Here is a 23447-nt window from a genome sequence, read left to right as displayed (position 1 = left end):
CCTCTCAGTTATTATAGACCTTAAAAGCCATGCGGGGTGGTACAATCCCATCATGTCCCAGATAGGTGACTTTGTATTAGAGACTTCCCTATTTTGTATATTGGATTAAAGGTTTTGATTTCTACACTATAAAATGGGGGCAGAATGGGAGCTTGCGCTCTTGGTTCCTGAGATTAGCATTAGAGAGCAGAGAGCAGAGAAAGGCCACATGGAAGAGGCCAGGAGAAGCAGCCAAGATGGCAGAGTGTTGAGTGAGAGGCCAGTTTATGCAAAGTTTGTGCAGGGAGAAGGAAGGAGATGGGGAACAGAGGTGAATAAATCTGATAAGCTAGAAACCTTTGATTCTAGGAAACTCGGATAAGTCAGTAGCTTTGTGAGCACTGAATGTGAGTGGGTTTTGGAGCCCAGTGTGTGTTTTTACTTGCCCACCGGGTGCAAGCTAGGATTAAAGATAATGGCCCATCAGTTTTTGGCTCCATTGTTTCTTTACCGACTGTCCGAATCTAATGTGAACCTGCATGGTCCAGGCTGCTGTGATGGTGGCCGTGGATACTGGCTTTACACCTACTATCCAAATTCAGAGCTTCTCTCTCCTTTCACTTCCCATCCTCAGAGTTGGCTCTGTTATTGCTTCTCGGCCAGCCAGATTTGCCCAATTATGTTATAAATTTACCTCTATCACCCAGCATAGTGATTCCCAAGGCTTTCCTCACCACCCCCATTGTAAGGTATTTTTCCCTGCCGAGAAGGAAGGAATGGGGCTCGGAGCCGCAAAGTGTGGAATAAGTAAATGGCTTTATTGAGTACAGAGCGTGCATCCCGCCTGGCAAGGTTCCCTGGTCCCAAAGAAAGAAAGATGGAGGAGATGGAGGCTAAGGAAGTTGCACGGATTAAACCACGTGGGAGATATTTAAAGGGTCCCTCTAGGGAAGTGGAGCTACTATGAGGTGGTGAAATTGCACTGGCTGGCAGATGATCGCTTCTTTCCAAGTGGTTCCTGGGAAGCTTCCTTTGGCGGGCTTGATTGTGGGCGGTCCTAGCCAAAGTTCGCGGGTCTGAGTTCCCCAAGTAACCATCCCCCATTATCCACCGACCTTACACCCATGATGGCAAAACTCAAGGGAAAGGCCCCCTTTTTTCATGTCTCCAGGTTAAAGAAAACGAAACTCCATCTCCACACATGCCTACAAATGACCCTTCCAGTCAACCTGAATCACCGCCCAGATATGCCTGCTCCCCCTTAGGGCCCACCAAGGTCAGACTAATTAAAATACCAGAAGAAGAAGAACAGCCTGAGCCATGAGTAACTGTAATAATCCCCTGACAACAGACAGGACAGAGATTCTAGCTTGCTCTATTCTTTCTTATCTCCTTACCCTTAAAGGCATACTCTGCACCCATACCCTCCCACTTAGAATCCTCTCATCTAGAAAGCTCTCTTAATCTTATTTAAAATCTTGTAATCAAGACTAACTCCTCCTATGCAGCCAACTGCTGGATATGTCTGTCCATGTCATCTTCAGCTTACTCAGCTCTCCCCATTCCTCTTAATAATATTCATCTAACTTCACACCACTCTTATGTACATGATTCACAAAGGGGCCACCTTCTTTGAGAGAGCCAGCACTCTCATAGGAGATTACCCAACCTCAGCTGCAAACTGAGCAAACAAGCTATACTAAACCTACTGTTCCCAGCTTGACAAGCTCCTTCCACAGCCCTTTCCAACCATGGACTCACACCTATCATTCCTCCCTGGGGACCAGGTCTAAAAGAGGACACGGGGAAAAACCCCTCTCCAGCCTACCTGGACAGGACCCCATACTGTTATCCTGTCCACCCCTACTGCCATCAAAGTGGAAGGAGACTCATACGGGACACACTTCTCTCACATTAAGCCTTAACCCACCAATACCCCTAAAATCTACATCTCCACCCCTACAGATCCTCTGTTTCTCAAAATCTCCACATGTTCCCCTGTCCAAGAAGAACCAGACCAGTCCATCTCATAATGCTCTTCCAACAGGCCATATCCCGCCATACCGCCCAGTCCAGCAGGCACTCACAGCAGGCAACTGCCAATTACCACCTGCCAGATTCTTCTACTTCCTTCTTCAGGCCTCCGAGGACCTCTCCTAATTTAGACCTCACTCCAGTGATATTGACGGACTGCTCAATTGGATGCGGGACTTGGCCTGGCAAGGTTCTCTACTTGAATTTTCTCCAGAAGAAACAGCGGCTTTTCAATTTCTTCTCTTCCTCTTAATCACCACTAAGCCTAACCACCATGCCCCCAGTTCTTGATCTCCTAACACCAGTTCTACCTTCTCTCTTACTGGGCACCACATATGCCGCCCCCATCTCCTCTCTCCTAGAGGCCACATATATAGAACACTCTCTTAACCTCACTCAAAGACTTTAATTGAAGCTAATTCTTCCTATACAGTTAATTGCTGGATGTGTATGTCTATGTGCTCCTTATCCTACTCTGCCCTCCCTTTCCCAAACAACACCACCCACCTTCTACGGACAGTTCTCATATACCAAACCCAAAAAGGGGCTTCCTTCTTTGAAAGAGCTGACACTCTTTTTTGTTTGTTTGTTTGTTTGTTTGTATTTTTCTGAAGCTGGAAACGGGGAGAGACAGTCAGACAGACTCCCGCATGCGCCCAACCGGGATCCACCGGCACACCCACCAGGGGCAACGCTCTGCCCACCAGGGGGCGATGCTCTGCCCCTACGGGGCATCGCTCTGCCGCGACCAGAGCCACTCTAGCGCCTGGAGCAGAGGCCAAGGAGCCATCCCCAGGGCCCGGGCCATCCTTGCTCCAATGGAGCCTTGGCTGCGGGAGGGGAAGAGAGAGACAGAGAGGAAGGAGGGGGGGGGGTGGAGAAGCAAATGGGCGCTTCTCCTATGTGCCCTGGCCGGGAATCGAACCCGGGTCCCCTGCACGCCAGACCGATGCTCTACCGCTGAGCCAACCGGCCAGGGCCTTGAAAGAGCCGACACTCTTATAGGAAATTATCCCACTTCAGCTGCCAGTCGAGCAAATAAGCTGTATCAAACCTATTATTCCCAGATCAAAAAATTAAAACCCCAAATTCCCCCTGCTTAGGGACCAGTCACCCTAAATACCCCTCTCCTTTCACCTACTCCTCTATGCTTCAAGGCTCAGGGTGACATCCCAGCTGGTCACCTCCCCTCTAACCTCTGCAACACCACAATAACTATTCAATTTCCCAAAAACCATCAGAACCATTGAATTAACTATCATGTCTCTCCAGAAGCAAACGAATTATTTTCTAATCCCATTCAATTCACAGGACCCCCTACTCTTACAGCTTCACCACATAAATGCTCCTTTCCCACCACACAGCTATATCCCTGGCTCACTACCCCTACCACACGGCTGCAATGCTCAAAGCAGGCCTCTGACCACGTCTCCCCCCTAGTTGGGGCTGCACTTTCTTTCACCTGGACCGTCTGGAGTTCAGAGCGGACAGATGAAACCCACCACTGTTCATCTATTCTCTATTTTCCTCTCAGCCTGTCTCACCCAATCAGGGGCTTTCTACTTATGTGGGACCAACACCTATATATGTCTCTCTAGTAATTGGACAGGAATCTGTACCCTAATCTATTTCACCCCAAATATCAACCTAATCCCACCCCATGAGCCTCTTCTAGTTACTAGTACACTATCCATCAATCTAAGGACCAGACGAGCTGTACAGGTAACCCCTCTTCTTGTCGCTTTAGGAATCTCTATAGGAGTGGGTCTAGGGGCAGGGGGACTGGCCACTGCCCTGTCTTATTACCACTCTCTCTCTGAAGACCTCCAAAACTCCCTGAAAGAAATTTCCTCCACCCTAGTAAAACTCCAAGATCAACTTGATTCCCTAGCTGCAGTCATGCTACAAAATCACCGAGGCCTTGATCTCTTAACAGCAGAAAAAAGAGGTATTTGTGTCTTTCTAAGAGAAGGGTGTTGCTTTTACCTTAATCAGTCAGGACTAGTTAGAGACTCAGCAATCAAAGAAATGAGCCCAGCGAATTTGTGAAAAACAAACAGAATCGTGGAATTGGTGGTTTTGCACAAACTGGCTGTCTTGACTATTGCCTTTCATTGGTCCACTCACTTTCCTATTTATTATTCTAGCTTTTGGACCCTGCCTCTTATACCAGGTGTTCACTAGTTTCTTACAGAACCACATGCAGGCCTTCGCCAATCAGATTATTGGAGAAATCTACCTAACCCTACACACCAACCCTGAAACCTGCCCTCGTGGAACAGAAAAATCTGGACCCCTGTAAATATACCCCTACCCAGCAGGAAGCCATCACTGCACCTCTCTACCCCTCACTGAGCGTAATCCTTAGAGAGGCCATAACCCCTCATGCCCCTACTTAGCAGGAAGAAATTACAGAAGATGATGACCTCCGTCTCCTTTCCCTTGAGCCTCTCTAGGAATCATTCTCTTTCCTTTTTATGTAAATATATCAAATAGTCAGGAATCTTAGGTTTCATTTCTTTAACCCTGCCAGCACGAGTTTCGTTTCAGGGCTTGTGGCAGGTGACCAACCACAACGGGATGTCCAATGAAGTCATGGACGGTTGAAACTGCTAACGATTGAAAATGCACCAATATCAGTAATTAGTGGAAAAGCACTCCTGCACCCAGCGATAGTGGCAGTAAATCAGCAAATGCCCCACTACCCTTCCTACATCCCTAAACCCAGCCCTTAAAACATAGCCTAAGTCTGTAGCCAGGGCTGCTCTGCTTTAACGAGACAGCCCGGCAGTTTCCTTCCATTAAAGCCTGTGACACTGGTCTTTCGGACTCCGATTGATTCTATCACACACCAGGCTGACAGTCTACCACTGAGCCAGGCGCTGAGCCTATGCTTTTTCTTTAGCAATACACTCAACCTTATTGTAGTCTGTAAGCCCTGACTAGATCTTAATAAGTTTATCTGGTCTCTAGTTTTCAGACTCTTCTAATCTTTTATTGACAAACTAAAAAAAAAAACCAAACCATTTTATGTTATTTTCCTTCTCTTTTGCTAATTGTTGTTTCTTTATTCACTCTTTGTCAAATGACTCATTCCATCTACACTTGCAATATCCTTTGTTTTCTCAATGCTTTCAGTTTTGAAAAATGATCTCTGCTTTTGTTTCCATCTCCAAGCCTACCCTTCTCCACAACTGTTGCTGTCAACTCTCTCAATACCTCTGCACTTTCCTGTCACAGTGGGGGGTCAGTGACACCCATAAAGCAATTAGCTACAAATGTAGCAAACAGCAACAAGATGAGGGAAGCTGGTTGGATGAGTTGGAAAGTCTGCCTCATTGTTTTCTAGCATGTTGGTGGTAAGCCAAGGGGATGTGTTTGACCTGAAGAGTAGCTCTCTGTTCTCATCTATAAAAGTGCATTTCACAGTAGACATTTAAAAATAGTTATTTTGTTTAATGCAAATTACTGACCTGCTGGTGATACAGAGAAAGAATGTAAAGAATGTAGGTCCTCCGAAGAAATCAGCTAACACATCCCTTTGTCTCTGCCAAATACCCATTCCTTTAACCACACATTTAGTGGGAACTAGATTGTAGTAGTTCACTAAATGTTGTTGACAACCTGAAATGCTGATATTCTGTACTGACTAAAGAGAGACCATATGTTTTAGACAAGCAGGTGGCACAGTTACTATTCTGTTAAGAAAATTGAGAATTTCTGGCTTGTGTTGTTATACAGAATCCCATCTTGTGAAATGGGTCATAACGCAGAGCCAAAATTTTTCTCAGAAAATAATTTTGGATCTGTTCAAATACTGGAACAGTTACAGAAATACCAAAAAAAAAAAAAATAATAAGTGTGCTGTAAATTACGAAAGAGGAGATTATGGTCTGGGACAAATGCCCCAGTCCTGCATCTCTCTAGTAGGCGCTGGTGCTGAACTGAATCCAAGGAGCTTGCCTCCTGGACTTCACCTTCAAAATTTTACCATTCTCCTGCTCATCTGAATGTTTTTGAGTTCAATTCTCTTATTTAGAAAAATCGGTGTCATTTGGAAAACTCATAATGCAGTTTCTATCACTTTTGTCTTCTTTTTTTAATTTGCTTTGCCTTTCGATAACTTCTGCTCATCTTTCACAGAAATAATCTCAGACCTGGGTGTTATTCGAACAAGAAAAGAAAAAATGTTTCTGATTAGAGTTCTTAGTTTTGATACGTAATGTCTGGGCTCCCAGTGCTATTCAGGAGCACTGCTGGTCATGATGACACAAAGAAATCCTGTTGTGTACGCTTGTGAATTGGAGAAACAGCTCGCTTGTAAATCAGTGCAATTTGTAATTTGGAGTGTCTGCCACTTGGGCAAAAATTTAAAACTCAGTGGAGTATGGGGGTTTATGTGTAGACTGGTGCTTCTGATGTGGGTCTTATTTTCAGAACCTCATGTAGTCACAGGACTGCCCAACTATTTCCCAGAGCGGATGCACCTGCCCCCATCCCTTTGCCCTTACCCAAGCCTCTGAAAATGAGTTTGTTGCATTCCCCCAAATTTATGTTTTTGTTTCAGACCACTGAAAACATACTATCTGTTGGTCAAATATGTTTGTAAAATATGATTTTTATGTTTGCTCACTTATAGTTTGCATTGGGGGCTGGACAGTGCCAGGTATATATGGGCTGTGAAATTGCAAGTTACTTTCCTGCTTGGGGAGGACCATTGTTTTGCTAATGTTTGCTGGAGGAGAGGTTTTCCCAACAGAAAGTTTTGAAAAGAGAGAGAAAAAGGAGAAGGAGAAGAAGCCATGTTGGCAGAGAGAGAGAAGGTGTGCGGATGGGGAACCAGAGCTGAGATCTTTTGCGAGCTCTGCTGAGACTGGTGGGGCCTTTGATTTTAGGAGGAACCGGAGAAGATTCCCCTGGTTGTGAAACCGGAGAATGCGTCAGTGGCTTTTGGAGCCCTGAGTGAAAGGGAAGTGTTTTTCCCTGTGTGTTTGCTCGCTGGCTGGTGTGGGACTTTAATAAAGAATAGCCCACCATTTTTTGGCTCCACTGTTTCTTTATCGTATGTCCAAATTCAATGAGAACCTGCATGTGCATGGCCACGACGGTGGCAACTGCTGGCCATATACTATCCAAATTTGGTATATACCCACTTTCCTGTTTTATTGTGATCTTGTGAATAGACCAAAAGAGGAGCAACTTTATTTCTAAAGATTAAACATATATAACTGAGTATTTTTTTTGTCTTTAAAATCTCTTCATTCTCCGAAAGAGGAAAAAATCAAAAGAAGTTTATATGATGGGTTTTCTCATTCCTAAGTATGATGTTAAATGGTTATGAAGGGAGTCTAAATTAGAGAGCCTAATGGAGTGGAATTGTTCTGATAAGAGAGAGATGTGATGGAGATAGGCCAGGCGTGGGGATGATTAGAGGAAATGATAGAATTATGTCCAGGGAAGAGACAGAGGCCCACTAGGAGATTTTGAAATTTTCCCTCATGTGGTAACCCCGCACCCCTCATCACAACTTTAGTAAAATCCAGGTGTCTTTGTATGGTTTTGGATTTGGATTTATTCTCGAGGGTCTGGATGCTGCTACAAGAAGGTTTGTGATGAGCGCAGTTTCTGTTCTTTTCATTGGTGGAAAGCCACATGCATGCGGCGTTCGTTACCCTCTCCCCCTCCCCAACACATCGCCTCACACTCTCTTTACTCCAGCTTCACTGATTTCTTCAATGTCCTTTCAGGCATTTTCTCTTGGTCTTTGCTCTACCTGAAGGCTCTTCTCCCAGATATCCATGTGGCTTACTTCCACCCCGCCTGGTCTTCCTAAGTGTCCTTTACCACTGACTTAGTTCCCTGTTGAAAATTGTACCCTTGCTTCTTCCCCAGAATCTTTATCTTGTTTGTGTGGCTTCTCCATTAGAACTTAAAAGAGCAAGGTTTTTCCTGACCTTCCCCTCTCCTTCCCAGCATTATAGTGTTGCACGAATGCAGGAAGTGACTCCAGGGGGACAAAAGAGACTCAGACAATTTGCTGAAGGAACGGGGGTTTATTTAGCCAGTCGAGCAACATGGCCTAATAGGCTTCAAAACACAAGCTCCCTGAAGTCAGTTCTTAACATCTTATATACCTTTTTGTGTTCATGCACAGGTTGCTGGATTCTTTTGTCTGTAAGCATATATAACTCTTGTGTCTCAAGAGGGGTGGGGGCGTGGGGGGGTTTTGGACCATTTGTCTTAACTATTTACAAATCCTGTTTTTCTCGCTTTGTGCTGCAAATTGTTCCAAGAAATCGATAAGGTAACTAATTAAACTGGCTGACTCAATCATTCCTGCAAGCTTCCTCCCTCCTCACTAGTGCCTAGTACAGTGCTGGGCACATAGAAAGTGCCCAGTAAATATTTGTTGAGTGCCTCAAATAATGAGTGCTGTTCAGAGGAACCCAGCTACTTGTAGTTGCTGAAATGGCAAATGGGTAATTCTCAAAGGATAATATTAGAATCTTTCTAGCTATATGGACAAGTAGGTGTAAGTAGGATGACTGGTGATAGGCACTCATTGAAACCTTTGCTGGAAAAAATTGTGTTAATTCAAATAAATAGTCATCATGTATGCTTGTTAAGTACATTACAAAACAAATATGTATTAGGGAAAATAAGATCATCCTTGACATATTTGTGTTCTAAAAATTTCTCCTTTAAATCTGCTCTGCAAACTACACATGGCACTAATCTACGTTTCTTTGGATCGCTTTTCCTTTATTAAGCAGACATTTCAAATGTGATAAATAAAATACTGCTGAATAAAAGATTACTTGCTGTCTTAAGTAGTACATAGAACTGCTTCTCTCTCTCTCTCTCTCTCTCTCTCTCTCTCTCTCTCTCTCTCTCCCTCTCCCTGTAGTCCTGGCAAATTATCCAGAGGATTGAATTTTGAAGAGACATTTTATCTGTAGAAAACATTATTTTAACAAATATTCTAATGAAAGTACTTTTCACCATTCAAGGAAATTTTATGAAAAAAAATTAGATTGATAGTGGCCAGAGGGGAGGGGCTTTGGGCGCCTAGGTGAAAAGGTGAAGGGATTGAGAAGTACAGATAGAAAGTTACAAAATAAGGGGTATAAAGTACAGCATAGGAATATAGTCAATAACATTGTAACAGCTATGCATGGTGCCAGGTGGGTACCAGAAATTTGGGGGGGAACACATGGTAAAGTATATGATTGTCTGTCTATTATGCTGTACACCTGAAATTAACACAAAATAATATTGAATGTAAACTGTAACTAAAAAACAAAATGTTAGATGCATACAAACGTCTACCCTATATGAGTGAGTACTATATTCTGAAGCTCTTTGTCAGTACTGTAAGCCGTTCTGCGGAGCACACTGTGGCAAAGGTATTGCCTTTGCCACACAGATGGTGCTGCCACCACTTGTTCCCGCTGCCTCATCGTGTCAAGAACTTACTGCATGTTTGCTTCACGACAAATTCTGCAGGTTATTTTCCTAGATCCTGGGCCCTTGGTCAATGGTAACTCTAAACTTTTTAACTTCTTTCAAAACTGATCATTTAAGACAAAGATTTCTTTAAGTTGGAGGATAACTTGATGATGTCCCAAACTTTACCTTGTACCATCTCTTATTCTAAATCTGCCGTTTAGAATAAGAAACTGAATTTTTTGGAAGCCACTGGATTTTTCACTTAAAGAAAAGTCCTCTTTTATTGGATACCAACTGTTTAGCTTCTCATCTTAAAAGAGTGAACACCTAATTTATCATCCAAATAAGGACAGGTTTGGAAATGGAAGGGGGGTAACTATTAAAAATTATAAGTAAAATATAATAATAACTTTGGATTCTGTGAGACAAGCAGAGTCGTATGGTTAATAAAGAGAAGGAAATGAATATTTATCAAGACCATATAATGTGCTTAGGTGCTTTATATATATTATCTCAATTTTAAAACCATCTCTGATGTGGAATGTGGACACATTTTCAACAATAAATCTGAGGCTCTGTGGCATTAGCCCCAGGAATTAACATATAATAGTCTAAAAGGAATTTTAGGAACTCAACTCAGGACAGTTTATAATAAAGATATTGATTTAGCTGTTTGGAGTAAATGCACTAGATACACGTTTTGGCCCAGTGCCAAATGTTAAAATCAATAATTGACTGAAGTTAGCTATTAATGGAATAGAAAGAAAATTTTAGAGACAAAATTAAATTTGAAACCTTATCAAATGTTGTAAAGTTAAATTTTGAAAGTTTGACACTGTGGTGAAGGAAACAATTTATCAGCACCATCAGCTGGTGGACTTCTCCTGTGGTCCCTGTGTTGTGGGTCTGCAATCCTAAATTAGGATTAGTAAAGCAATCCTGAGATGCTTGCTTTACTCAGACTAATGTTTAATGCACAGTGTAAGGTACTATGATTCACCAGTCAGCAAATCTCAGAAATCCTGAATCTACTGGAAATATTTACCAATAGACAGAAATTATTTTGAATTTTTTGTTTGGGTCTCCATAAACTAAAACTATAAAGAATTGACTTCAATTGGAATTTTAATTACTGAGAAAAAAAATGTGCATTAAAGTTCTCTTGTTTCTCTAATGTAGTATTCTTTTCTCCTTGTTATTTATTTAGTCTATCAACATGTATTAGACACCTGTTCCATGTGTCAGTCACCATTTCAGGAGATGGGGATCAAGCAGTGAACAGAAGACAAAAATCATCTTCTCATGGAGTTTCTATTCTGGTACTTGGGGAGACAGGCAATAAGCAAAACTATGAGTGAAATATACAACATATAAATAGTGTTAAGTGCTTTAGAGAATAAAGTAAGTAAGAGGAATATGAGGAGTTCTCTAATAGGAATGGGTCATGATTTCTCATGATGGTTTTAATAGCTTTTATTCTCATGGATTCTTTAGGGGAAAATATGACATTTAGCTTTTAATTTCTCATGAAAAGATATAAAGAGTTCCTAACTAGGACATTATTTTTCATCTGAACATCTCATTGTATAAATGGAATTAAATAAAAAAATTAAATATAATTTTAAAGGTTATTTTCTTTAATATTTTGAATGCTAGCATAGAAAATAATTCTATAAATACTTGATTTATTATGTAATTATAACATTGTTATTCTGCCTTATATTATTTAAAACATTTTTATAAATATTATTGGCAGAAAAATGATGTAGTATTTTTTTTCCTAAGGTTATCTATCTTCCATTCTCTCTCTCTGCTGAACCGAATTCACTTCTTTTTATTTATTTAACAAATACTTATAATGTACACCTATGTACAGTGGAACATAGAGCTGGGCACAGCTCCAAGAACTTTGCAAATACTGACATAGCCTTCTTAACAATCCTATGAAGCAGGTATTGCTTTCTTACCATTTCAAGGATGAGGACTTGAGAAAGGTTAAGGAGCTTGCTCCAGTGTACATGTAGTAAATGAGACAGCCAGGCTTCAACCCCGGACTGTCAGTCTGCAGGGTCCATGCTCTTAATCAGGATGCTACATTACCCAAAATTGTTTCTTTCCGAGCCACATGGGCCAGAGTCCACTGGTTGACCGTCACTTACGCAAGGTTCATCTCCTTGGCCTTTCCTTTCTGTAGATATTTACAGATAGCTTCTTTACTGTTTCTTTTTTTTTATTTTCAGCTTCCATTTGTCTGCCAAACTTCACAATCTTATCATTTATTTCCTCAAACATATTAAGTACAATTATTTTAAAGTTTCTATTTGAAAACTTTATTATCTTTACCCCTGTTTTGTGCCTATTGTCTATTTTTTCTCTTAGTTTGTAATCACATTTTCTTGTCTCCTTGTTCTGTCTGTCTAGTTTTATGTGCTGGACATTACATCTGAAAATAGAGAAGACAATTGAAGGCTAGGGTGATGTTATATTCAGGGAATTAGGGTATAAGTGAAGGATCTCAACCAAGTCTGAGACTGAGATAATTCAAAGTGGAACTTCAGTTCCTTCAAGCACTAGTCTATTTCTGGTATACCTTTACTCCTAAGATTATTGTATCAACCAAAAGGCTAAGGGATTTTATCAGAGTGACATCTCCTTGCCCTTCTTTGAACTCCCAATTTTCATCCTCCCTGTTGCATGAGCCTTTTAGAAATTTTGCTCAGCTTTTCATCTTTTCAGCCTCTTCTAGACCCACCAGATGCCCTTAGGAGTGAAGTGCTCCAAATGTGAGACTGCCCTTTCTCAGTTTCTTTGTTCTCCTAGATCTTGACCTCATTTTAAAATGGTTTTGTTTTTTGTCCAGCTTTTCTAATTGTTTTTGATGGGATAATTTGTCCAGATTACTTACACCATCCTTAATAGGAACATCTGTGTAGAAGCCGTGAACCAGACACAGAGCTGCCATCAGAAGCAGCCTCTGAGGGAACGGGACATGCAAACAGACAGAACTCAAATGGCATAGAGCAATAGGGCCAGTGAGTACACTGGTAAAGACCAAGGTTCCTGGAGTTAGTTCGGGGTTTAACTCTGAGCTGTGCCACCCTGTGCCCTTGGCTTAGTTACTTAAGTGAAGGGTTATGGTTATGAGGAGGGGTTAGGGCATGGAGAGGTCTGGATGTCAGGGTCCACACTAGGTACTGGAGACCCAAGGAATGTTTTAGAAGTTTTTTTCACTCTTATTGAGATATAATTTATACACTGCTCACAAAAATTAGGGGATATTTTATCACTTCGTACTCATTTTGAAATATCCCCTAATTTTTGTGAGCAATATATTTGTCGCTGTATAAATTTAAGATATACAGCATGATTTTTATTGTTGTTGTTCCAATAAAAGTTTATTTACAAAACCTCGTGGCAGGGAAGGCTATATAGTCTGCCAACACTACTAAGTTTAAATTTGAGAATGAATAAAAACTTCAGGGGCATAAGTTTTCCACAAAATGTTCTAAAGTGATTGGAAAAGTACATGTTGAAAGAATCTAAGTATTAACTTCTCCTTTTGCTTTGAAAGATAGTGATTACCATTTCCAGTTTCTATAGCTCTTTGTCAAGACATTTAACTCAAGTGAGTTTCTTTTTTAATTTGTTAAGTAACTGTTGACATTCAATTTAATTTTGTGTTAGTTTCAGGTATACAACATAGTGTTTAGACAATCATATACTTTACAAAAGTGTTGACCCTGATAATTACCAGTGCCTGCCCTGGCAACATATATAGTTGTTTCAACAAATATATACATATATTTGCCTCAGGATCATGACATTTATTTATTTTTAATTTTATTTATTTATTTATTTATTTATTTATTTATTTAGTGAGAGACGGGAAGGAGAGAGATGAGAAACCAACTCGTAGTTGCTTTACTTTAGTTGTTTATTCATTGCTTCTCCTACGTGCCTTGGCTGGGGAGCTCAAGCTGAGCCAGTGACCCCTTGCTTACGCCAGCGATCTTGGGCTTCAAGCCAGCAACCTTTGGGCATAAGCCAGTGACCTTGGGATCATGTCGATTATCCTGCACCCTAGCCAGTGACCTCATGTTTCGAACTGAGGCTCTCAGCATCCTGGATCCACTCTCTATTACTGCATCACCACGGGTCAGTCTCAATATTGTTGACTATATTCCCTATGCTGTACTTTATATTCCCGTGACTGTTTTGGAACTACCAATTTGTACTTTGTAATCCCTTCACCTCTTTCACCCAATGTCCCTTCCCTCTGGAAACCATTAGACTGTTCTCTGTATTTGAGTCTATTTCCGTTTTGTTTGTTTATGTTTTTTTTTGATTCGACATATAAGTGAGGTCATATAGTATTTGTCTTTTTCTTACTGACTTATTTCACTTAGCATCATACCCTCTAGGTCCATCCATGCTGTCACAAATGGTAATATTTTATTATTTACTTATGACCAAATAATATTCCACTTGTATCCATATTATCTGCTTGTCTATTAATGGGCACTTGCATTGTTTCCATATTTTAGCTGTTGTAACCAATGCTGCAATGAACATAGGGGTGCATATGTGTATTTTTTTCAAATTAATGTTTTGGGATTTTTGGGTATATGCCCAGAAGTGAAATCACTGGGTCATGAGGCAGTTCCATTTTTAATTTTTTGAGGAACCTCCATTACTGTTTTTTACAGTGGCTGCACCAGTCTGCATGTCCACCAACAATAGCAGGAGGGTTTGATTTACATATTTTTAAAATAAATACCTGGATAGGTTTAGCTAACATCCATCTTTTCCTATAAATACACTCAAAAGAAAAAAGAAAAAAATGTTTGTCTAGTGATGAGAACTGATAGGATTTACTCTCTTAAATTTTTTTTTTTTTTTTTTTTTTTTTTTTTTTTTTTTTTACAGAGACAGAGAGAGAGTCAGAGCGAGGGATAGACAGGGACAGACAGATAGGAACAGAGAGAGATGAGAAGCCATCAATCATCAGTTTTTTGTTGCGACACCTTAGTTGTTCAATGATTGCTTTCTCATATGTGTCTTGACCCCGGGCCTTCAGCAGACCGAGTAACCCCTTGCTGGAGCCAGCGACCTTGGGTCCAAGCTGGTGAGCTTTTTGCTCAAACCAGATGAGCCCGCGCTCAAGCTAGCGACGTCGGGGTCTCAAACCTGGGTCTTCTGCATCCCAGTCCGATGCTCTATCCACTGCACCACTGCCTGGTCAGGCTCCTAAATTTTCTATATATCGTACAGCAGTGTTAGTTACAGTCATTATGTTGTACATTATATCTCCAGTATTTATTTATCTAGAAGTTGGTATCTTTTGACCAGCCTCCCCATTTCATCCACTCCCTGCCTCCTGCTTCTTGTAACCACAGTCTAATCTCTTTTTCTATGAGGTTATTTTTTTTTATTCCAAACATAAGTGAGATCATACAGTATTTGTATTTTTCTATCTGACTTATTTTACTTAGCAGAATGTCTTCAAGGTTCATCCATGTTGTCACAAGTGGTAGGATTGCTTTGTTTGTTTTTTTTTTTTAATGGCTGATTAAATGGACCTGGTTTCAGGCTTTTGATTGGAGGATAATATTAAGACTGGCCTGTAGAAGAGTATCAGGACTTGTGTTAAAGGACCAAGTAAAGAAGCAGCCTGCACAGAAGGGTGAGGTGACTCTGGAGACCCTGGTGTTCCAGACTGTAATGGAGTGAGGCGACCTTCGCAGAGGTCATGGTGTTGTGTTGAACACTATAGAGAGTTCAGACAAAATCAGAACTGAAAATCCCCATGAGATTTACCAGTTAGAATGCAGATTGCTTTGTTAGTGTCTCATTTTCTTTTTATTTAAAAAGATTTCCCAGGAGTTGTTCTTTAATCTTTTCCCCAAATGGGGAGCGCACCCTCTTTGGGGACCCTTGTATGCATTCCTTACTCCATATGGCTCACATCAAGTCCCTTGCCACTGAACTTAACCACCTGATTATTAAATCACTGTAAAGATGCACTTTTGCTGCATCTGAATATCTCGTCTCTTAAGTTAGCCACATTCTGGGATTGGATGTTTGTATCAATCAATAACTTTGCAATTAGGATGATTATTTTTACCTTTGGACATACTTCATCAGCATCTGAGAGCTGACGTATTTTTCTTAAACTTCATTTTGAAAGATTACAGTCATGCATTCTGATGGCTGGAAGAGTGGATTAATAGTAGTCTCGTCACCCTGGAGACACAGATGCTTTTTGTGAGTTGGCACTGAGGTAAGGCTGCACATCTCTGCGAGAATGACAAGTGACTGAGTCTGCTGCGCACTTAACCTGCTGTTCTTTTTCTATTTTCTCTCCTAGGAAACAGATAGAAGACTGCTGTGACCCCGCCCATCTCTTTGCTATGACTAAAATGAATTCCCCGATGGGGAAGAGCATGTGGTACGATGGGGAGTTTTTATACTCATTCACTATTGACAATTCAACTTATTCCCTCTTCCCCCAGGTTAGTATAGAATGTGTTGCCTTTCATTATAGTTTTTTACATGTCTTGATTTTACAGAAAAGGTGTAATTGAATTTGCCTAACTAATTAGATTTACTTTTTTCATCTTCTTTCTTCTCTTCTTAATTTTAAATGTTTTTCTTTATGGTTGTCATTGTTTTTTTGTTTGTTTTTGGTGAAGGAATTACATAATGTTTCATGCAAGGGCAGAAGCAATATGCTGAGAAGTAAGTTTTCCCACCCCTTCTGATTTGAGTCATATAAGAGAGAAGCAAGCAGAGAGGGAAGCGAGGACAGGGACTTGTGGGATTCCAGTGTTTTGAGATTGGCTGTGGCATGACCTCAGAGATTTACAGTACTGGAGTGTTGCTCTCAGGGAGTGGGACTCTATGGTCAGAAGTTTGCTCCTTAGAGCTCTGGAGCCTTCACCCTGGGAACGACTACTGCTGTGAAGTGCAGGAGTGGTAGATGGGGAGGGAAAGAATCAGACCACTTTTAAAGTGGTCTGAAACAGGCTCTGCCTTCTTCTGGGTTTCTTGAGCATTGACATCAAATGTTTTACTAAATTGTATTTATGTAACTAGTGGGAAAAAAGGAAAGCTTTCTTTTGGGGGATCCCTAGTTGAAGAAGGCGTTAGATCTTAGGTGAAGTTGCCATTAGGGAGAAATGGAGAAGTGAATCCTGGCATCCCCAAGTCTTCTAGCACTCTTGGTTACGCAGAAAGAGAATTCATGGTCAGAGATGCAGATGGGACTGAACCTTTCATGTATCTGTATTAACAGCAGAGTCTTCAAAGGAGGGACCCTGTAAAGCTGAGGCACAGACTCTCCTAGATCCAGAGTCACACTCTCTGGTAAATAGCCCATACTTGCTATTTCATCCTTAAGTGTTTTAGTCTAATGGTTTTAGAGTATAATGATGTTATTTTTTATTTTTTCAAAGCAAGGAACAGATAGAAATAGAGAATTTAATCACTGCCAATATTCAAGTGCTTTTTCTCTTTTTCATTTGCCCTTGGGAGGCTTTCTAGTGTCAAATGAAATGATTAAGAGTTATAATCACAGGGTTGTACACCAGAAAGAAATACAATATTCTGTATCAACTGTAATTTAAAAAGAAAAGAGTAATAAAATGTGGGATTGTGGTTTTTCTCCATCACTTGCTAAATATATGCCTTGCTAAGTCATCTATCTTTTCTGAGACTCAGTTTTCTCATCTGTGCAATGGGGAGAGCATCCCCTGTTCCGCTACCTCTCAGAGTTGTGGTCAGGATTAATGTGGATATATTTACAAGCATGTGCTTTATAAACTACAAAGCATTAAGTAAACATTAGGTGTTAATGTTGTTCTGGTTCATATATTGCATATTCAGATGAGGGAATGAAGAATATAATTATTGATAGTTAAGGTTTAAGGCAAGGAACAGATATCTTTTTAGGTATTTTTCACAGAAAGGTATTTTATGTTGGGAATTAGAAATTTAAAAATCATTAGAAGAATGGAGACGTGAGAGTCAGGATGTTGCTTCTGCAATTACTTAGTTCAAGGACCAACTGCCATAATTGTGCTTTAGGATTCAAAAACCCTAGCTGTCCTTACCATTAATGTGGCCAGCACTGCCTCTAACAGAAACAGGGCCGGAGTTGGGTTCCAACTCAGCCCCAGTTCCAAATCTCCCTCAAGCGCATACTTCTAATGGGTAAGATTAATTTGCATCTGGAACAATAGTTGCTTACCAATCCAGGACAGGTAGTTTTTAAATCAAGCTTCAGCCAGGAGCTAGAAAAAGAATGGACTGGAGGCTGAACAAGCCAATCCACCATATACTGTTTGTTCAAAACCTGATTTCAACTCAGTATGAAATGAAAAATATTTTAAAGAAATCCAAAATAGGCTTGGTATACATGAAGGCTTTCAGTCATCTAAACTGACTTCTGACTTTGTGTTAGAAAACAGATTTGAAGAAAAGAGCAGGTTAAAGAACTGCAAACTAGCTTCCCATCTTATCTGTCAGTGGCAGCGGTGAGATAGCAGGGAACATTTTCTTTTTAAAGAACGTGCGCGGAATTCTGTGCCTCGTTGTGCCAGTTGAAAGACCAAGGAACCATTTCTTAATGATAAAGAAAAAAATGCTTCTTTTAGGAAGCAGAAGTTACTAAATCAATATGTGTTTGTGCAGTCAACACAAACGACTGAACCTGTTGAAAAAGTAGATTTTTTAAAGTTACGTGTGCATTTTTCTGCTGAGATTTTGAAATGACTAATTTATGGAAATCCTAGAAAATCAGCTTGCATCAACAAAAAGGATGCAGTATATCTCTGTACTCTTACCATATTATTATTTCTTTTCTTTTGTGTGTGTGTGTGACAGAGACAGAGAGAGGGACAGTTAGGGACAGGCCGACAGGAAGGGAGAGAGATGAGAAGCATCAGTTCTTCATTGCGGCACCTTAGTTGTTCATTGATTGCTTTCTCATATGTGCCTTGACTTGGGGGCTACAGCAACTTACATGACCCTTGCTCAAGCCAGCGACCTTGGGCTTCAAGCCAGGGACCTTTGGGCTCAAGCCAGTGACTCTGCACTCAAACTGGTGAGCCCGTGCTTGAGCCAGTGCTCAAACTGGCGACCTTGAGGTTTAGAACCTGGGTCCTCCGTGTTCCAGTTCAACAGTCTAGCCACTGTGCCACAGCCTGATCAGGCCACAATATTATTTCTTAGTGAAATGTTTCTAGTTATCAGGAAGCTAAGTTGCGAGTTAGTTGATATACATCCTTCATGTGCCCTGTGGGAAGAAAGTTGTGTATGTGCCTATTAGGCAGAAATGAGGTGAGTGAGCTAGGCTCAATACTGTCAGTTTCAGCAAAATCATGCCATATCATTCATTCTCTAACTCAGATGTATAGTTTCATATTACAGATTTAATTATGTATTTTAATATATTTATTTATTTATTACAATTTTCCCCTAAATGGTCAATATATGTTAGCTGTCATTATCACTGTTTTTATCTCTTTGCCATCGTATCTTCCAAGGGTCCCTTTTCATGCCCCGCCGGGGCTGGACAGTTGCAGTGCCTTTTCTTGAACTGTAGAAGACCAAGCAGGACATATTGATGCAGCTGTTTCCAAATGGCTCTGTCATTATATTTTGGTGAAATATTTGTTGAATATTATTAGGCATGAAGGGCAGAATTTTAACCCTCACATAGGTTTTCAGATTATTCTGTGTGTATGTGTGTGGAGGGGCCAGTGTTATTGTCTAGATCTCCTGGGTTGGAGATAGTTCCTTCCTGCTTTGCCAAGAACCATCCCTTCTAAGCCTTCATGGTCTCATGTTTGTAGATATTAGTGAATAAACGCTATTTTGGCCTTAAGCATTTATGCTTAAAAAGAGCATAAATTTCCTTGGAAATGAGCAAGGGAGGAGCAAAAATGTGCTGATATCATTTGGGAAATATTTCCTTTTGGTGTATTAAAAACATGGTTAAGTCATCATTCTTTTCCATTGTGCTGATTAGTCATGTGATATAAATCACAAACTAGACTAGCCATTTTTCCTCAGGATAGTCACCCAAGGTCATACGTATAGAATCACAAAACATCATTAATGAATCCCAAATGGACACTGATTACCAGCTCTTCTGGTCGTCATCAACTCGTTGTCATGTTCTACTCGGACTGGATTTAGAATGCTCTTGGCCCATAAAAAAACCCAGCAGAGCATTTTGAAGTAGTTTTGTCAAAGTGGCTTTGTTATAATGAAAATACACCCCTCTCCCCTTCATAGTAGTGTACTTAATAGAGTCCTCTGAGCCCCTGGATATCCTTGAATCTCACACTATTTTTTTTCCCCCTAAGGAACTTTGGATCATACTATATAATCTACAGCATTTGGTAGATTATATTTAAACTTATATCAGAATCATTTTCTCAAACACATATCTTTTTTATTAGACGGAAACTCAAGGGAACTAATATTTGTTGAAGATTATTAACAAATAATCTTTGTTAAGCAAGTGTTAGGTTCATGTTGTCAGTCTAGCATTTGGTTGCTTTATAACAGAAACCTGATACAGGGGCTTAACCAAACAGATAAATGCTTATTTATCTCAAACAATAATAAATTAGAATGTGGGCGGTTCAGGGCTGGATAATAGCTACACAGTGCCAGCAAGCTCCCAGGCTCTTGTCCTTCTACTCGAACATCCCTAACTGATGGCCAAGGATCCTCTAGTTTTGGTCCAGGGTTCAAGTAGGAAGAGGAAATGTGGACAGACACCTGGTAATGTGTCATTGGTCAGGACTAAATAACATAAGCCCATCTAGCTGCAAGAGACGCTGGGACTTTCAGTGTTTCAGCTCCAGATAAATGCACTACATATGGCGACCTACACTGTCTGCCTCAGTTTCTTCACACGTTAATCACTTTATCTTTACAACAACTTCATGTGGTTATTATTTCTGTCTTTATTACATGGATGAAACTGAGACTGAAAAGGTTCAAATAACTTATTGAATATTTTAGAGCAGGAAGGTAGAAGGGCTGGGGTATGAAACTTGGACTGTCTGATCAAAAGCTTTGTTATTTTTTTTTTAAAGATGTGGGTTCTAGTGAATCAGTTGTTTATTTTTATCACTCAGTCACCTTGAAAGCATTTTAAAGTTTTCCCCCTTTTATATGAAAACTGTTAAAAGAAATGGAGACAGTTCTTTTGAAGCTATTTGAGAAAAAAAAATAGAATATAGATATGCAGACTATAAGAGCCTATATAACACTATGGTTTCCATTGACTTTGAGCTCCCTGGTGGTCCATATTAAAAGGACAAATAAAACCAGTTATATTATTTTGATATATTTTTAACTTTTTTTAAAATTTATTTTTAATGTTTATTTTATTGATTTTAGAGAGAGAGGAAGGGAGAAAGAGAGATAGGAACATCAATCTGTTCCTGTATGTGCCTGGATTGAGGATCGAACCAGTAACTTCCATGTTTTGGGATGATGCTCTAAGCAATTGAGCCATCCAGCCAGGGCTAATTTGATTTCTATAATAGAGAAATCTAGGTTCTCAAAGGAAAGCAGAAGTACTCTTTGCTCATTGTTTCTTTATTATAGAAATCCAGAACATGATTTTACCACCATTAAATAATTCATGTCATTTACTCTTATCATTCTTGGCCAAAGGTCAATATTAGAGACTATCTAGGGAATGGAGTCTAAAGATTTGGGTTTTAGACCTGGCCTTTCTATGATGACATGTATGTTTCCAGACAAGTCATGTAACTGTTTTTAGCTTGAATTTTATAAACTTTCAACTCAAGACTATTAACACCTGGTCTTCAGATTTCAGTATTATTATAAGAAATGAAGTTAAAATGAGATTATGGATGTAAAAGTGCTTTGTAATGAATAAAATATACAAACATATAATAATGTTACTGTTAATATCTGCCTCATCATTTATGGCATATATGTAGTTCCTTGGCATTTTGTTGATACCAGAAACCAATGGGGAAAAAGACACCAATAGAAAAGGGATGCCAGTCAGACCTGTGGTGGCGCAGTGGATAAAGCGTTGACCTGGAAATGCTGAGGTTGCTGGTTCAAAACCCTGGGCTTGCCTGGTCAAGGCACATATGGGAGTTGATGCTTCCTGCTCCTCCCCCTTCTCTCTCTCTGTCTCTTTCTTTTCTCTCTCTCTTTTCTAAAATGAATAAATAAAATAAAATAAATTAAAAATTAAAAAAAAAAGGGATGCCATAAAAATTTCCAGGCCAATTAATGGGAGAAGAGATAGGTCTCCCGAGTCTGGGACTTAGGGAAATACAAAGTAGTAATGGAGAATGCTACAGATGCTGCTAGTTGTACATTTGTATCATTATAGATGGAAAATCAGTATGATAAACTCAAAGTGCTATAAGGTAATTTATTTCCAGTGAATTAAGATTATATATGTGAATAATGGATGAATATCCACTGTCCTTCAATTGCTCTGTAACTGAGATGAGAAGAGTAGTTCATCACAGGACTTCCAAATATCTGAAGATAGGAAAGAAAAGAATGATTAGAAGTGAAGTAAGACAATGGAGCTGCCCCATGGAGGAGCTGAAGGTCAACTATAAGATGCCTTGTGTCTTAAACTTAGAAAATACTTACAAATCAAGACACTTCTCTAATAAAAATCCACAGGTCATCTATGGTTGGGAACAAAGTGAAAATTAAATGTAACAAATGCTTTATCTTGCCATGGTGTAGAGCTTTCTAAAATATTTGACTGTGTGTACAGTTTGTATAAAGACCGATTATGGCTCAGGCTTGTAGCTTTTTGGGAACAATGGGAAGGGGTGCATGACACCAGTTACCCCTGGGTCATATCATCCTGTGGGTCAGATGGAGCAATAACATTTTTCAGGAGCCGTTCATGTTCCACGTAACATTATCTTCTTTGGTTTAGTGACTCACAGGGTGTGTTCCTGCAGACAATGATGGTATGTCATTCTTCTTTCTCTTCAGTTAGTTTCTTTATCTTGGTCTTTCTTACTGACAAAGTTCCAGGTGTATAGAGGAATTTCCATCCTATTTTGATATAGTTCTGAGTGTTTGTTTTCATACCAGGAAGCCTCTGTCTCATTTCTGCTATTGATATTCTCATTTGCACTTGTTAACTTTATTATATATCTCTTAAATGTATAAAGGTACATCTGATTAATTTACAGAGAGGTATATTAACATGGACATTTTCTGTGGCTTAATTTGGTCAGGGAATAAAAAGATATAAATGAGTAAAGAGAACTTTTTATTTTTTTTATTTTATAAATAAATTTTTATTAATGTTAATGGGGTGACATCAATAAATCAGGGTACATATATTCAAAGAAAACATGTCCAGATTATCTTGTCATTCAATTATGATGCATGCCCATCACCAAAAGTCAGATTGTCCTTCGTCACCCTCTATCTAGTTTTCTTTGTGCCCCTCCCCCTCCCCCTTCCCCTCTCTGTTCTTCCCTCCCACACCCCCTCTCCCCCCCACCGCCAGTAACCACCACACTCTTGTCCATGTCTCTTAGTCTCGTTTTTATGTCCCATCAATGTATGGAATCATGTAGTTCTTGGTTTTTTCTGATTTACTTATTTCACTCTGTATAATGTTATCAAGATCCCACCATTTTGTTGTAAATGATCCTATGTCATCATTTCTTATGGCTGAGTGGTATTCCATAGTGTATATGTGCCACATCTTCTTTATCCAGTCTTCTATTGAAAGGTTTTTTGGTTGTTTCCATGTCTTGGCCACTGTGAACAATGCTGCAATGAACATGGGGCTACATGTGTCTTTATGTATCAATGTTTCTGAGTTTTGGGGGTATATACCCAGTAGAGGGATTGCTGGGTCATAAGGTAGTTCTATTTTCAGTTTTTTGAGGAACCACCATACTTTCCTCCATAATGGTTGTACTACTTTACATTCC

General features: G+C 40.0%; 1 protein-coding gene across 1 annotated transcript in view; it reads left to right on the top strand.

The window, feature by feature from the left end:
• ST8SIA1 (ST8 alpha-N-acetyl-neuraminide alpha-2,8-sialyltransferase 1) overlaps positions 1 to 23447 on the top strand; it is a 193255-nt gene that overhangs the window by 75415 nt on the left and 94393 nt on the right. The window contains exon 2 of the mRNA XM_066264684.1: positions 15830 to 15974. Coding sequence (XP_066120781.1) covers positions 15830 to 15974 — 145 coding nt within the window. The remainder of the gene's footprint in view (positions 1 to 15829; positions 15975 to 23447) is intronic.

Source organism: Saccopteryx bilineata, chromosome 1 (assembly GCF_036850765.1).
Source record: "Saccopteryx bilineata isolate mSacBil1 chromosome 1, mSacBil1_pri_phased_curated, whole genome shotgun sequence".
Lineage (NCBI taxonomy): Eukaryota > Metazoa > Chordata > Mammalia > Chiroptera > Emballonuridae > Saccopteryx > Saccopteryx bilineata.
Note: the sequence above shows the minus strand (reverse complement) of the source record. Positions and strands in the feature narration are given on the sequence as shown.